The following is a 17,476-nucleotide window of genomic DNA, read 5'->3' on the forward strand; positions in this document are numbered from 1 at the left end:
TAAATAGTTAATAAAATGGTTAATCTGGCACAGTTGTGTTGTTCTGTTAGCTCCTATTTGATGCTCCTATTTCTCTGAGGCTCCTATTTCTCAAAGTATATTTTCAAGTGTAAGGGTTTTACAGGTGTAGTAAATTTATCTATAAATATCACTTAATGAACAATTAATGTCTCAACTTCAAAATAAGTCTGTATTGATCCAGTGGCTTGTATTTGTTGGCACATGAACAACAGGACTGCATTTTGCTTACATTCAGGTCTAGTTCAGGTTTTTTGTACTATTTAATGCTCTTTTGTTATGAAGTTTACATAAACAATAAACAACACAATATAATCATTAAATTTTGAAACCTAGTTACATAACTGCATACGTTTTAAGAAGTCAGTGTTGGGATTGTAATGACAGGTCATGGAGAGCTGAGAAAAACCTAATGATCAATATTCAGCAGCTGGAATTCTTGGGTTAAAACTGATCAAACCTGATAGGGAATTACATATGATTAAATGAAGGTGATAATATTAGATATTGTAGTATAATATTCTTGCTAGAAAGCAAACATCCATTTTTATGTGAGTTTTCCATGCATTCGTTGTTTTTAAAATTTGAATTTAAGGAGGAAACTGTGGCTCATATTTCTTTGTCAGAATGATGGACTGATAATATCTCTATAAACATCTCAACACACACAGATATTTTAACAGTTAAGCAGTCAGTTGTGTCGAGTGAGGATCACTGTGTATCAGCTCACATCAGGTAAGATTTTTCTGTTTAACAGACTGCAGCATGTGTTGATGTGTGATTATAGATTATGATTTGTGTGTAGTTATTGAGCAATTTAGGCTCTTACTTTAAGTCCTTTGACACATTTAAGGATGTATAAATCTTTATGAATTACCAATTTTCATGTGTGATGTAGCGAATTTAGCTCAAAGGGAAATGTATATAAATAATTACAATTAATTATGATTAATTACAATTACTTATATCAGCTGCCAGTAGTAACTGTAGCAGAATCAATTTTCCATCAACTAATCTGTTTGTCCAACGAAGATTCAGTATAATCTTTATATCAACTCTAAGAAATGATATTTTCTTGGCCACAGAAAATAACTTTTTTTTTTTAAAGTACCATTGCATTAGAGCAAGTAGCTCGAATCGGAATCGTAAAGGGACATTAATTTGCAAGGCAGAATCAGAATCAAAACTCATGTAATTTGTGCACAATAGTTTATTAACGAAGGACTAACACATAACTAATCTAAACAAACAAACATGAAATCACTCATACATGGGGGAATGGTCAGTGAGAAGCAGTTAGAGAGAGACAAGGAAATGAAGCTATGAAAAGAGTCAGTTAACCACCTGCTGTGAAACCATCAGTGCTGTCTACAGCTTATACTAAACCTCTGTTTGTTTAGTTAAGTGTACGATACTTGCATTGCCTTGGTCGTCGAACAAGTGTCCAAATGCAGTCTCTGAAAGTCTTGATGGTTTGAAGCAGTGGTGGTTTTGGAATTGCAATCACGTTCTTCCGGGTCTGAAGAGTGATGAACTCCAAAGATGTTCTGACTCGATGGTGAACCAATGGAGAACCAAGAGCTGAGAGGGACCCAGCTGAAGTCCTGTGATCTTTGGGGAATGGAAAGACAAGGCCGCAAGGCCTGGCGCATGCTTAGAGAAGTCCCAACGAGTTCTAGCTCATCCTCCTCATCCTGTTAGGTTCTAAAAGAACTCATGTGAGACAAGTGAAGAAAACTTAAAAAAAAAAAAAAAAAAAAAAAAAAACACACAGAAGAAGCAAGAAATGTCTGTTCGAGGACATTTACATGAGGATGAATTCCAGGGTTGAGCAAAGATGAACTCCGGTGTTGTTAGTCTGACTCTTTGTGGTCGAGAGCCACAGCTCTGTATGTTGGGCCTGTCGGGCCCGCCGGGCACGCCCTGTGCCGGCTCAGGCTCCCCGTGGATTCCTCCACACGGGCAGCAATCGGAAGATGTTGCAGACGAGTGAAGAGACTGAAGAGAGAGAGTGAAGAGAGAGGGGTCGATGCCTTTAAACTCTCTGGAGGCTGTGCCTCCAGGAGGTCCATGAACCAATGGTAACTTTCACCTTTGGAGGGAAAGTTTACGACTCTTTGTCTGTGAGCATGGTATTTTGCATATGTAATTCGATTGGGTGTTGATGCAAAAACTACTAAGGTTTCTTAAAACACTAACATGTTGCAAAGGTTTCAACATCTAATTTACACCATCTTTTAGATCATTAAAATACAAAAGAGTCCAAGCATGACATAGGTGGGTTATACTACTAGTCATCTATCGTAATACATGCATAAAACAGTAGGAAGACAAATACAAATACAACAGACAAAATTAAAATACAATGCAGTAATACTGTACACAATGACCTGGGCTATGTGTGATAGGATGGTCAAAGAAAGGTTTGTCTGTGAATGAGTAGGAAAGAGTCCATTTCTATAGGCATTGTGTCTTTCCTATAGAGAAATGCAGTGTGCTCCGTTTGCTTTCCTTGAGGCCATAAAACCTGTGATATCAGATTGTTGTCCTGGCAACTGAGCCCTTTTGGGGTGTTAGTTGCTTTGGGGGGTTGTCTCCAGAGCTCCAGCATGTAGCTGGCCTGTTGTGTTTAAAGACTGTTTGTTAAATGTTAAACAATTAATGTATGTCTGATTGGTCCAGACACTACAGTGATGTTTTTGTGAATCTGTTTGTGATTATAAGACTATTAGTCTATTATTATAAGACTGCTATTCAGTGTTGGGGAAAAAAGAGTTTGAAAAAAAAAGATTGTCTTAATTACTTTTTATGGAAAGTAATGTGTTACTTTTGCATTACTTTTATCACCTTGGCTGAGCTTGTTTATTTATTTTTTAAATAACAATAATTTTAAAAAATCATACGTTTGGCAGCTATGAAGGCTTTTTCACATTTAAGCCTCAGAATGAAGTAAATAAAATGGGAAAACTTGCATAACTTATTTGAAAAAATGTAAATTAGATTTTTTTTTTTTTTTTTTTTTTGTTGTAATGTGCTACTTTACAATTTACTTAAAAAGTAAAAGTAATTAGGAAAAAGTAATCTGATTACGTAAACATCTTTACTTGTAATGTGTTACCACTGACACTGGTAATATCTACTAGAGAATCCTTTCATTCTTCATCCTCTCTTCATTTATAACTAATTTTTAACATTTAAATGTATAAATCCATTGTAAAAGTGTGACAAAAAATGACATAAACTGAAGGCAACAGCAAAGCTAATTAACCCCACCCTGCTGAAATGTCTTTTAGATGAAGATAAATAACAGTGGACTGTCAAAACAATGGCGTCCTTTCAGACAGGTGAGTATGTATGTATTAATAGATTAGCATTTAAAGGTTGATTTACACTGAATCAAAAATATTTGTAACAAAAACTGTGGTCATGTAGGATTTTATTTCTTCATATTTAATGGCAGGTTTTATAAGAGTGCTGATCTCTGTTATGATGTGTAAGTATAAACTGTGACTTTTGCTTGTTGCCTTTTTTTTTTTTAACATGAATGCACTACTTCATGTGTCTTGATCAGTTTCACAAACATTTGTACTGTATGTTGATCTTATTTAATTGTTTTATTTGAGTTGCATGACTCCTGTTATATTTGTTCTGATTTGTTCAGCATAGAAAACTGTTCTTCACTGTTCTTGAATCTTCAGTCGACTGAACCCTTTCAAATTCTTTCTGATTTACTTCTTTTCTTTGTCGGTGGAATTTTTTTTTTTTTTTTTCAGCTGTTTGATCATTGAATTTATTTGGCTGAACCCAAACCCCAAAATTCATGCAGTCACTAACACATTTTTGTACGTTTGGGTCAGTTTTGTCTAAATTCTCAGTTTTTTGTTTTCTCTAAAACAAAATGAATAACTCAAATTAGTCAGTAATGTAATCTCTTAAACTTATCTTTGATAATAAAAATTATTAATTGTTTCTTTTTCATTAATGTTTTTTCTTCTTTTGTATGCCTTAAAATGGCTAATTGTAACTCTGTCCTCTTACCTCATGAACTTTCCACCACAGACAGTTTTAATCATTAAACACTGCTTTCATTTAAATGCCTGGACTGTGACAATAATGTGTTGATGAGATTCAATAGTTCACTCTATTTTTTATTTATATATATTTTTTTCATTTACTCACCCTCATGTATGGAAGCCTGTTTCCACTACTAAATAAAAAAAAAAAATCAGTGGGAATTAAAAGGTAATTGCAACTTTTTATCTCACAATTATGTCTTTTTTTCTCACAATTTGGAGTTTACATCTTACAAATCTGACTTTGATAACTCTCAGAATTATGTCACATAAACTTGCAATTCTGACTTTTATTCTCACAAATGCAAGTTTGTATCTCACAATTCTGCCTAATCTCAGAATTGTGGGATATAAACTCACAATTGCGAGAAATAAATTAAATTTAAAAAAATAAATCAAGATGGTTTGTATCTCGCAAATCTGAGAAAAAAAAAATGCAAGTTATAAAGTCCAGGGCCCAGTTCTGAGGAGAAAAAAAAGACTGATATGTTCACAGGGTGGTTCTTAGGGTGGTTGATAGGGTACCTGGGGTGGTTGCTAGGGTGTTGCTATGTGGTTGCTAGGGCAGTTGCTATGGTGGTTGCTAGGGTACCCAGGATGGTTGCTAGGGTACTAGGGTGTTGCTATGTGGTTGCTAGGTTACTAGTGTGTTGCTATGTGGTTGTTAGGGTACTTGAGGTGGTTGCTAGATTTATAGCAATAACTTTTTTATTATTATTATTATTTATTTTTTTATTTTTTTATTAAAAACGGTGGAAACGGGCTTCAATACTCATGATGTTCCAAACTTGTAAGAGTGTCTTTCTTTCATGGAAGAATATCTTGATCATTATTTATTTATTTATTTATTTTTGGTCTTAAATGCAGTTGAAATGTCATTTGTATTGTCAGTTTTAAAAATGTCAGTATTTTTATTTTTTAAACTTCCCCTTTAAAGGGGTCATCGGATGCTAAGTTCACTTTTTCATGCTGTTTGAACATTAATGTGTGTAAGCAGTGTATGTACAAATCTACCCTATAATGATAAAAATCCATGCAGCGGTTTTTAATTAATCTGTAAAAATAATATCCCCTTTTTCAAATTAAGCCATTCTCAAATGCCTGTCGTTTTTGCATCACACCCGCAGAGGCCGCTCCCACGATAGTTAATTGACATGAGCGATTTACCTCGAATCAGCTGTCACAGTCCGCCCTCTTTGTTTCGATGTCGGAGCAGGGATGTAAGTTAGAAAAGAATATCTCCAACTGAGCGATTAAGGTGTTGTGTTGCTGGATGTAATAATGAACATAGTGGTCGTCATTTACTCCCGACATCTGAGCCGCTGAAGATGCAGTGGATTATGTTTGTTTGTGAAGGGAATGCACCTCCCGATCTACATATATCCGTCTATGTTCGCGCAAATCATTCATGATTCAGCTTCACTTACAGCAGAAGTGAGTATAAGGGTTATTTTATGAATCTTTGCGATCGCCTTTCCTTATAACGTGGTAGTTAAGAAGTTTAGCAGCTAAACGCGGCTACATGCGGCTAATGTAAACAATAGCATCTTTCCACAGAGAGAAGAGAGGGGCGGGGTGAGCAGAGCTCATTAACATTTAAAGAAACAACCACTTAGAATGAGATGATTTTTGCAGAACTCATTTTGACAAGGTAAAAAGGGTGTTTTTTTACAAAACCATTGAGAATTTTTAATCAAAGTATATTAGAGACTTTTTATTAAGACCCTAAAGAATCATATCAACTTGTGGAAAATGGGCATCCGATGACCCCTTTAAGTAAAAAACTTGCCAATGCTGTTTAATTTTTGTATTTGGTCAGTTGTCTGCTATTACACATGTTGCACATGTTGAATTTATTATTTTTATTATTATTATAATTTTTATTTATTTTTTTTTATTTTTTTTTTTATTTATTTTTTTTCATCAGATGTCTTGGCCTGTATAACTGTCAGTGAGTCAGTTGGTAATGTATTGTGCTGTGGTGTTTTAACTGTACATGATCAGATCTGTAGATTGCTGTGTTGAGCTTCTTTTAATTTGGACCTGAATTAGAATTTAAATCTGAGGAATTCATTTTCTGAATGAGACTGTATGAGAACAGCTGCTAGTAATGTTCATTTGTACTCTATAACACAAGTTATTTGTCTAATGCTAAAAAAAAAAAAAATTTTAATTACAGCGTATACCTCTGCTGACCCCTGCTACAACTACACTGTGCTGGACAATCCATGGAGATCCACTAATTATGGTTCAGGCAGTAATTGTGATCAGTATGTCACCTGGAGCGGCTGGTATCGTCTCTTCATTAACAATGTGAGCGCTCAGATCCCAGACACGTGTGTTGCATATGGTCACTGTGGCACTGATTACTCACTGTGGATTCATGGTGGACACCCAACAGTACAGGATGGAGTTGTCACTCGAGATGTCTGCGGTGATGGTGGCAGTTACTGCTGCTTTTTCGGGTCTTACCCTATTAAAGTTAAAGCCTGTCCAGACAATTATTATGTCTATGAGCTGGTTAGAACAACTTGGTGCGATTCAGCATACTGTGCAGGTGATTATATTCACATGAGCTCTTTTATTTGTGTTGCATTGCTGATTCATTAATATTCATTAGTGATTGTTTTTTTTTTTTGTTTTTTTTTTTTTTTTCAGTTGTTACTAACATCAGCAGCACTGTTACAACAGTCGCACCAGAGACAACCACAGCTGGTAATGTAGTCTGATGTTCAAGGTTTTGATTTATTTATTTATTTATTTACAAAACAAAAAAAAAAAAAAAAATTTCAGAAAACAACAAAAACTGTTTTTCAAAACATTTCTCTTACGATTATAAAGAAAGAAATGTGCAACAAACAATATGGTGAATACATGTAGATACCTTAATGTTTTTTATTATTATTTTCATATTTTATTACTTTTCTTAAATTTAAGGCCCATCTACACTATTTCAATTCGAATACAGTTCATATAAAGTGTCATTTACAAGGTACACTGCTGTTCAAAAGTTTGGGATCAGTAAGATTTTTAATGTTTTTTTTTTTTTTTGTTTACACCTTCAGTGCTTGGCCCCTAATAATAAGTACAGTCATTTTTTTTAAATTAATTAATTAATTAATTTATTTATTTATTTATTTATTTATTATATTTTATTTATTTATTTATTTTGATTTTGAGAGAGAAAAAAAAATCAGAAAGGACAAAAAATTGTTAATTAAAAATAAGAGATACAAAACAAACAAACAAAAAATCTTAGGGCTTCTCATGGTCACATTTATCGTTTATTTTTGATCTATGCTTTTATAATATTACACAAATAACATATCATTTGTGGTTTTGTTTTAATATCGTCTTCATGCTGTTTTCTGTCATTGCAGTTATAAATATAACACTGCAGGAAGAATGCACAGTAAGTTGAGTTTCTGAAGTTGATTTTCTAAAATGTACATATTATAGTTGGTCTCACAGCTTCTGACAATTACAGTCCATAGATCAGTGCAATAAGATGTGCACTGGCAGATATTTGAAATTAATGACTGAATGAATGTGCTTTTCTATTTATTGCTGATGATTACATGCACACACTTGGTTAAAATCACAGAGTGTGTTTTATTTACCGTATAAAGCTTGATTGTGATTTCAGAGTCAGACCTCTGGAGGATGTTTTCAAAATCTTCTTGAGCAGATCGAGAACATTACAGCTCAAGTGCTTCCTTTGAATGTAAGTGCCTGATCAAGAAAAATCTTCAAATCTTCAAATCTAATTTGGATAATAACTGATATAGCAGTGCTGTCTGGCTTTCTTGAAATTTACATGTACAGTAACTCTGTTGAACTGCATTTATCTGATCATTGATTTAGACTGTGACAAACATTTTGACTGTGGCCTTCAACGCTTCAGAGAAGACTTTAGAGTCATTATCATCAACAAAACCAACTGAACTAGCCTCCTATGGAAACCGCATGTTAAAAACCAGTGAAAAACTCATCTCTACATTGGTGAAGCCGACAGTCACAAGTGACAATGTCAGTTTTACTCTTGCTACTGTTGGTAAGTGGAGACCATTATTATTGATGATGAAACTCAGATACATATGATGTCAGTGACTTTATCAAGAGAGCAGGGGTGAGTCAGACAGCAACAAATGCAGCAGTAACTGTTTAATTTTGCAGAGTTGTAAGGTTTTGTAAGAAAGCAGGAAAGGCAGAATCACTGAAGGAAAAAGAAACACAAGCACTATTGCCCTGTCCACATGAACAAAGGTATTTTCAAAACCACTGCTTTTTCTATGCGGTTTGGTCATTCCTCCACACACAAACACAGTATCAGCTCACTGAAACTGAACCTTTTTGAAACTCCTGATGGTGCAGATTTTCAGAAACCCCAGTTGCAGTGTTGTCATGTAGCTGGTGATGTCAGAGTGTTATCTTCATATTCTGACATCAGATTGTGAATAACTGTGTATTTGTGGACAAGGTCTTAGTTACACACAAAATCCACAACTATCCCCTTACAACAGGGGTCACCAGATCCGGTCCTGAAGGGCCGGTGTCCCTGCAGAGTTTAGCTCCAACCCTAATCAAACACACATGATGATTAAACAACTTCACAAACAGCATTTCTACCCAAGTACTAAAAAAACTGTACTTAAGTAAAAATATTGCTACCTAAGAAATAATTTACTTGAGTACAAGTAAAGGTACTAAAAAATACCTTAGCTTAGCTACTCAAGTTACTGCATTACAAATTACTTTAGTATTATTTTTCTGTTTTTACTCTAAATGAGGCAACTTGAACGTCATGAAGCATTAAACACTTTTGTGTAATGTCTTTTGTGTTGTCCACGCTAAACATACTAGCTATCAAAGAAATGAGAATTTAAAGGTGCCAGTAAAAAATAATGTGGGGTATAGATAAGGTTGGGCATCATTTGAATTTTAATGATTCAGATTCTTATTGTTTTGTAATTTTTATTTTAATAGAAATAATAAAAGTAATAAGGAAATAAATTATATAGTAATTATAATAAGTATGTGCATCTGCACGTAAAAATTATGGCTATTATTTCAATGTTATTGTTGATGTTGAAGACTTGGACACATCGTCAGTGTTGATCACTATGTGTTTCAGGTCTTTCAATGCCCTCTTCAAGGTCACCAGACTGAGGTTGATTAAGCCTTGGCCTGTGTCCAAGTTACGTTTTGCTGTCCCCACACATCTCCCCTTTTTAACCATACCCAGCCGGCACATCACCGACCTTCAACGTTGAAATTTGGTTGAAATAAGGTCAGTTGTTGTTTCAACGTTGAAACAATGTTGATATTGCGTTGTATGGTAAACGGCTGAAGCCCAGTCAACTTATGATCGAAATTCAACCTTGAAATATGGTTAAAGTAAGGTCAGTTGTTGTTTCAACGTTGAAACAACATTGAATGCTAAACGGTTGAAGCCCAGTCAACAAAAGACGAAATTCATGGTTGAAGTAACATCAGTTGATGTTTTAGTGAAACAATACCTTAAAATGTAAAATGGTTGAAATAGGTTTAAAAATCACTTATAAATCAATGTTGAAATGAGCTTGTATACCTTCAAAAACAAGTGTTTAACTTACATAATAATAATAATAACAATAATAGTAATGCAATAATAAAGAAATAATGTTTAATGCTAAATGATCTGCTATGCTGCTATAAGATCTGTATGTTAAATCATGTCTTCAAAATTTCTGCCTTTTAAATTATTATTATGATCATTATTATTTCATGAAACCTATTCTAAAATATAAATGTACATGTTAAAATAATTATTATCATTAACACCAATAAAACTAAATACATTTTGCTACCATGCTGAAACAATTCCTATTGGTTGTTTTACCTTACTGCTTTGATCATGATTGGTTAATGTGGCTGTCATCCAGGACACTGGCCAGTGAAACTGTGCGCGCCTTTTCATGTTTGAAAATACGACCGTTACGCCGTCTTTGTGAGTGAGGCTGTGAGCTGCTCATAGACTGTATGGGAGCTGCTGCTCGCTGAAATGATTTGGTCCGTCGAATTATTTTATATTTGCATGTTAAATTTTTATTTTGAGGGAATCTGAGTTGTGAAATGTCAACGCGGAGAACAAAAATCGCAACACAGAGGAAGTAGATGTGATCTGCGTGCAAGGTCCTGCAAACATACAGTACTTGCTAAATCAGGTAAGAAAATAAATGTTTATTATCACCTTTCAAAAATAGTACAAGAGTTTACAAATGGGTAAAGGACCTGCAGAAGTTAAATACCTGTGTGTGTATGTGTGTGCGTGCATACGTGTACTGCTTTATCACAGACGTTAAAAGTTAGATGCTAATCGCAATTAGCATATTAGCACACTAGCGATATTCGCTCATCTGATGTTATGTGTTGCTGGTATTTGTTAATGTCTGTCTTTCAGAGATTCACATGTGAATGCTATGCATTACTATAGGCGTGTTTACATTTTTAATCGTATAATAACAGTCTCAAAGATGACTTATTCTGTTTTTGTTTTCTGAATATCATATAGTGGCAAATGTCTTTTATAATTTAAACGAATTAAGATTTTTTTTAAATGAATGGTATAAAACGAAATACAGCTTTTTAAGAACTTTTCAGTAAACCATTTATTCTTTCCCCTTGTAGAGTCATTTAAGGATCCAGCTTATTATTGGCAGTTTGGTAAGGAATTGCTTATCTGCTGTTTATCTGCTATTATTGAACTGTAAAGTGAAAATGTTGTATGTAATTTTTGTATTTTGTGTTTTTTTCAGTTAAAGATACTTCACAGTATCAACGTTGATGTTTTATGAGTATTTATTTTTGGTGTTTTTGTTTATACAGGTCAGTACAGAAAGCGCACAAGTGGGAGAGAGAGGAGGGGACGGCAACAGAAAGGACCTAGAGCTGGGACACTTTCAAGGATCACCCGAAGCACAACCACACAATATGCACAAGGCTGTTGGTTCTAAATATTTGTACTATTTAAAATAACTGCTTTCTATTTGAATATATTTTAAACTGTAATTCCTGTGATCAAATATGCTGATATATATGCTAATTAGCTGTTCAAGAAACATTCATTATTATTATTATTATTATTATTATTATTATTATTATCAATATTTAAACAGTTCAGTACATTTTTAGGATTCTTTGATGAATAGAAAGATCCAAAGATCAGCATTTACTTAAAATAAAAAGCTTTTGTACACCATACTGTTCAAAAGCTTGGAGTCTATTTTGAGAAATTAATGATAAAAATAAAATACATTTATTTAGCAAGGATGATTTAAATTGATCAAAAGATGAGATGTGATGAAAAAGACATTTATAATGTTACAAAATATTTCTATATCAGTTAAATGCTGTTCTACTTTTAATTAATCAAAGAATTTTACTGAGCTGTTTTCAACATGTTTTTGAGCAGCAAATCAGGATATTAGAATGATTTCTGAAGGATCATGTGACTGGATCATGTGTAATGATGAAAAAAATCTGCTTTGACATCACAGGATTAAATTACATTTTAAAATATATTCAAATAGAAAACATTTTAAATAGTAAAAATGTTGTTTTTTTAATTCTTTTTTTTTTTTTTTTTGCTGTAATCTGGATCAAATAAATGCAGGATTGGGAAGCAGAAGAGACGTCTTGGGAAAAAAAAATCTAGTGGTAGTGTATTATGTCTATAGTCTGTATTCATCACAAACTGGGCTACAATTATATGTGAGCAGCATTAATGTATTTGTATTATATCTGGGTTCTTCTACAGGTTTTTAAAAATAAATTCTACAATATTGATCATGTGTTCATTTATTGAAGTTTATAGTAAATCCATTGCTGCTAATCATTTGATTTTTTAACTTTTATGTGTCCAGTGTTGAGCTAAATGCAAAATGGTTCTAATTGAACACACAGTTGTGTATTCACCACTGTTGAAAGGTACAACGGTGAAACAATGTCGCGTTTTCAACGTTGATTCAATTTGCAAAATCAACACCTAATTCAACGTTAATCCAATGTTTATAGAATGACCTTAATTCACCCATGTTGAAGGTAAGAAGGTGAAACAACGTCGCTGTCAGCATGCTTCCCCCTGTTCTTTGTTTCCATGCCTATAGTGGTCCCCTGTGTTTCCCTCCACCTTATTTCTCCCTCATCGTGTGCCTTGTTAGCGCTATTCAGGTCACCTGTGCCTCATTTCCCCCATTGTATTTAAGTTATGTATTTTTCCCTGGTTTCTCACTCGGTTTTTGAGTCTTCACTCTGTGTGATCTGCCTTGCCTCGCTTACGCCTCCCGAGCTACCTAAAGTAAGAAATTCTAGACTTTTTACCTTAATGGTTATTGTACCCTGGTTTTGTTTTCTCCCCCTGTGGAGTTTTATTTTCTCTTGTTATTTTTCCTTTGTGGTTACTGCCGTTAATACCTCAGCCTGAGAAGAACTTTTGTTGGATTATTCTTGCCAAGATTTTTTTTTAATAAATTGACTTTTTCTGGAATACTGCCTCAAGTGTTTCCATTGGGTCCAGCATCAACACTCCTGTGGCTCAAGGGTAGAATTCTCAAGCACCACACCAGAGACCCAAGTTCTAACCCAGCTTGTGATAGAAAAACCGAATCAGCCATGGACCCAGAAACACTCATCTCCAGGGATCTATTGACAGTGATTGCCCAACATGAGTCATCTTTCCAGTGTTACGAAGCCGTTCTTAGCCATCAGGAGGAGCTGGCCAAACACTCTCAACGACTGGCTGATGTGATGAGCTCCATCCGTCAGCTCTTTGATTGGCTTTCAGGCGCCTCACCTTCCTCTCCTTCACCTTCATCCCGGTTCTGGGGGGCTTTCTGCAAGCTGATTGGGGCCACTGCCAGCCTCTCTTCTGGGTTCCATCCAGAGTCTAATGGCCAGACAAAATGGATTAACCAGGATCTGGAGACCACCCTGTGGTGTATGGCGGCCAATAACCTGACCTCCTGGGCTACCTCAAATGTGGGCGGAATATGCCCACAACACCCTCCGATCTTCAGCCACTGGATTGTCTCCCTTTGAATGCCAGTTCAAGTATACCCCCCCATTGTTGCCTGAGGAAGAGACATGGGTTGGCGTCCCTTCAGCCCGGCACTTTGTCCGACGCTGTCGGCAGACCTGGAGGAGGGCTAGGTGTGCTCTTCTTCAGACCTCCCAGAGATACCAACGTCAGGCTAATCACCGCCGCCGGACGGCCCCTAATTTCCGAGCCGGTCAAAGAGTCTGGTTAGCCACCAAGAACCTGCACCTCCGTGTCGAATCTAGGAAGCTTTCCCAGAAATACATTGGCCCTTTTCACATAGGAAGGAAAGTTAACCCTGTTTCTTATCGTTTGTTTCTTCCCCGTTCACTTAGAATTAATCCCACATTTCATGTCTCATTGCTAAAACCTGTCTTGTCTTCTCCCTTTGTGTTCCCCTCTACCTTATTTCTTCCTTGTGTGGCCTTGTTAGTGCTATTCAGGTCACCTGTGCCTCATTTCCCCAGTGTAAGTTGTGTATTTTTCCCTGGTTCCTCACTCGGTTTTTGAGTCTTCACTCTGTGTGATCTGCCTTGCCTCGCTTACTCCTCCCGAGCTACCTAAAGTAAGAAATTCTAGACTTTGTACCTTAGTGGTTATTGTACCCTGGTTTTGTTTTCTCCCCCCGTGGAGTTTTTATTTTCTCTTGCTATTTTTCCTTTGTGGTTACTGCCGTTAATACCTCGGGCTGAGAAGAACTTTTGTTGGATTATTCTTGCCAAGATTTTTTTATTCTTTTTTTATAAAGCGACTTTTTCTTTAATATTGACACATCAACACTCCTGTGGGACAAGGGTAGAACTCTCAAGCACCACACCAGAGACCCGAGTTCTAGCCCAGCTTGTGATAGTTGTGATTTCAATGGTGAAACAATGTTGTAATTTCAAGGTGAAATGACATCATAATATCAACGTTGATCCAATTTGCAAAATCTAAACATAATCCAACGTTGATTCAACCATGGTACCTGATGTTGTTTCAATGGTGAATCAGCATAGTCAGCCTGACACTCATGCTGCAGCCTCCATGAAGAGCAATAGCTCTTATTCGACTTGCCCACATAATTCCCAGCATCCTTTGCTGAGGAAATGACCTGCAAACCCTTGGCAAACCACTTCCACTGGCATGCACCTAGTTTTTCCATGGCAGGCCTCCAACAGTTCTTCATACTTCCCCCACTTTCTCTCCTGTGCCTATTTCATCCTCTCCTACCAAGGTACAGTTAACTCTAGTAAAATGAACTGTTTTGTGGACTCCAAGACCAGGTTGATGTCTGGTCTGGGTGGTGTGTGCTGGAATTTTCAGCTGCCTGTCCAAGTCAACTGTCTTTGACCAAACTTATGCTGTGAAGAGCAAGCCAACAGAGTTGTTTTTCCTTATGGGCTGCTCACCCTCCTTGAAAAATGATAACACCCATCACCCAGGGCCTGGGAGCAGCTACTGAGAATATGTTCAAGAGCGCCTGTCTTTGAACACAGGGGACATGCTGGGGTTTCTATCTTGCTGCTCAAACCGCGCAGCATGTCCAACCACTTGTGTAAATAGCTATTCACTTTATGCTCAAAACTTTCTACTACAGTAATAGGTACTTCATAGATGAGGGGCCAAAGATTTCTCGGGAGGATTCCATGCTGGTAGACCTTGGCCTTGAATTTCCCTTGGAGCCCAGACTTGTCCACAGTTCTCAGTCACTTCCCCAGATCACCTGTGGTAATTTTGATGGAGTCTGTGTCTCTCAGGCTGCATCTGAAGACCTTTCCAAGACCCCTTACTGGAACTTGTTGTAATAGACTTTGTAGGGCACCCAGTGCTGTAGGGTCCTGGTGCTAACTTGTTTTTATGCCTCCTGATGACTTCCTCCGCTATGCTCAGACTTGGTTCTTTGAGATTGCTTTTTAATGGTGGCTCTGGTGGATTTATCAGTGCCTTACAAGATTCCAGTGGTTGGTCCTTCTCAGAGTCGCTGTAGCATGCCTGTCCACCTAGTGGGAGAGCCACAAGGAAGCAACAGACATGCACCAAGCCTGGTCAAGGGGAACATCCCACCCAAATTAAGAGCACAGCTATTTTCACATAGCTATGCTTTGTAAGCAATACTAACCTGGATATACAAGACCACTAAAGAGGCTAACTAGAAATAGAGTAGCTGCTGAGCTAGAATACAGCTATCCTCAGATAGCTATGTCCTAAAGGTCTTGTGAAAGCTTGTAGAGCAGAATAACAAAACACAGCTAGCCTAGATGGCCAGGCCAGACCTTCCTGCAGAGCTTGCCAGACCACAGAAAGTGGGCTATCTACTTACAACCCTAGTAGTGGAGATAGCACTGTCTAGGCAAGGGCTCAAGGAGACTGCTACATAAAGACCCTAAGAAGGGGATCAGTCACTGAGCTAGCACATAGCTATCCTTAGATACCTAGGCTTTAGGAAAGGGGACCACTACAGCTAGCTTTAGATAGCTGTATTCAAGTAAGCCCATCCAGCTATAACAATGGCTGGAATATAACCACGTTCAGATGGCTATAGTAAGAAGGTCCCCAATCCGTGTCAGTCCAACAGTAGGCTAGCGAAGCAATGTGTTTTTGACCAGAAGCTCACAAGAGGGAAATCCGTAAATGATTTGCCAAAGATTGAACACATACACATAATTCATCTGAGATCAAAGCCTGATGTAAGCAATGGCCATAACACTAGAGGGCTGGACATAGCTATCGAACAGCATTTGAAGATTGTCCAGACCACGAAAGTGGGCCATCTACTTAAAACCTAGAAAGAGAGACAGCACAGTCTAGGCAAGGAGCTCAAGGAGATCACTATTTAAAAACCCTAAAAGGGGAGCAGTCTCCAAGCTAGAACACAGCTGTCCTCAAATAGCAGATTCCTAGACAAAGACTTCAGCGCTTACTTGAGAGAGTTTGTGCCAAGGGGAACCCAACCTAGTTATAGAAGCCAGGCTAGAACATAGCTGTCATCAGACTGCCATATTCCAGGGCAAAGTAAGCCTGAGCTGGAGCATAACCATCCGCAGACAGCTATACTCTCGTTTTAACACAGGAACGATCATTCCCCATAACCACTCTAGGTTCTGAAACATGTGAGACAAAGCTCGCAAACATCTCTCCACAGAGTATTTAAATATATTCATACCCAGTGAGGCTCAACAAACAATAACACGCATATTAGAGATGCATCTGACAACCCATTTAGAGAGGGTGTGTAGATCCCGCGATGACCGCAAGATTAGATGAATTGTGTCATGGCAACGGCAGAACCAGGCTAAGAGACACAAATACTGTGTCCCGCATCCCTCGGGAATAGGAAAAAATGCGAACAGAGCCTAGATGTCGTGACTTATCACAATAAGAGCATAACTCTGATCTCTTCGCGGAAACAAGCGTGAAAGCCGAATGTGCCCTCGAGTGTTTGAAACCAAACATGGAGACACACATTCCCTAAGGTGCTGCTCGACTCGCACGCTATACATGGGATCCGATAACCCTAAAAGAGCATCTTAAACCCACAAATCCCGTATGTGTGTATGGTATGTGTATGTATGTGTGAGTGTATGTGTGTGTGTGTGTATTTATATATATATATATATATATATATATATATATATCAGTGGCGGCTACTGGTCTGTCAAATAGGGGAAGCTCATTTTCGGCCTACATCGTAAAATTGTCTATTTATTTATTCACAAGAATGTGCCTTATTGTCATAAGTAAGTCACAATGCAAACAATCGTAAAAAAAAAAAAGCTTTAGTTTTATTATGCAAACAAGATTACTATATATATATATATATATATATATATATATATATATATATATATTAATTTATAGTCATCCTCCATGTTAATATTTAATGTAGTAATCTATATATATATATATTGATTACTACATTAAATATTAACATGAACGAATGAATGAACGATCTAAAAAAATATTAAACTCTGTAAAAGTGAAACAAGGAATGTGGTGTATAATTGTGTGAAATGTATGATGAAAATCAAGCAATTTCGCCAAGCAAATATAAAGAAATAGGTTGCAGCAGTTTTATTTCGACTGAACTTGAGAAATCCACGATGGGACTGAGCGCGAATAGCTTCAGCGATTCCTTATAGTACAAAATCGCTGTCAGTCAAAAGGAGATGCAATCTTTCGACAGACCCTCCAATCATCATGCAGAAGCTCGGAGTCCAGGCCAGCCCACTCCTCATTTGCTCCTCATTCACCCCCAGAGACGCTGAGCGTCCGTGGGCGGGACATAATCGCAGCGTTTATCCAATGACCGTCTAGTTTCAAAGCACTG

At 36.8% G+C, this 17,476-nt stretch overlaps 1 protein-coding gene across 1 annotated transcript; it reads left to right on the forward strand.

Moving 5' to 3' along the window:
* Positions 1-712: 712 nt before the first annotated feature.
* On the forward strand, positions 713-13,169 carry LOC127160144 (uncharacterized). Its single transcript, XM_051102795.1, has 9 exons — positions 713-753; positions 3,312-3,362; positions 3,479-3,511; positions 6,271-6,648; positions 6,750-6,806; positions 7,472-7,503; positions 7,738-7,815; positions 7,956-8,145; positions 12,649-13,169. The coding sequence occupies exons 2-9, from the start codon at positions 3,344-3,346 to the stop codon at positions 13,167-13,169; spliced, it is 1,308 nt and encodes a 435-aa protein (XP_050958752.1). The 5' UTR covers positions 713-753; positions 3,312-3,343.
* Positions 13,170-17,476: the final 4,307 nt, after the last annotated feature.

Source organism: Labeo rohita, unplaced genomic scaffold (genome assembly GCF_022985175.1).
Source record: "Labeo rohita strain BAU-BD-2019 unplaced genomic scaffold, IGBB_LRoh.1.0 scaffold_293, whole genome shotgun sequence".
In the NCBI taxonomy this organism is placed as follows: Eukaryota; Metazoa; Chordata; class Actinopteri; order Cypriniformes; family Cyprinidae; genus Labeo; species Labeo rohita.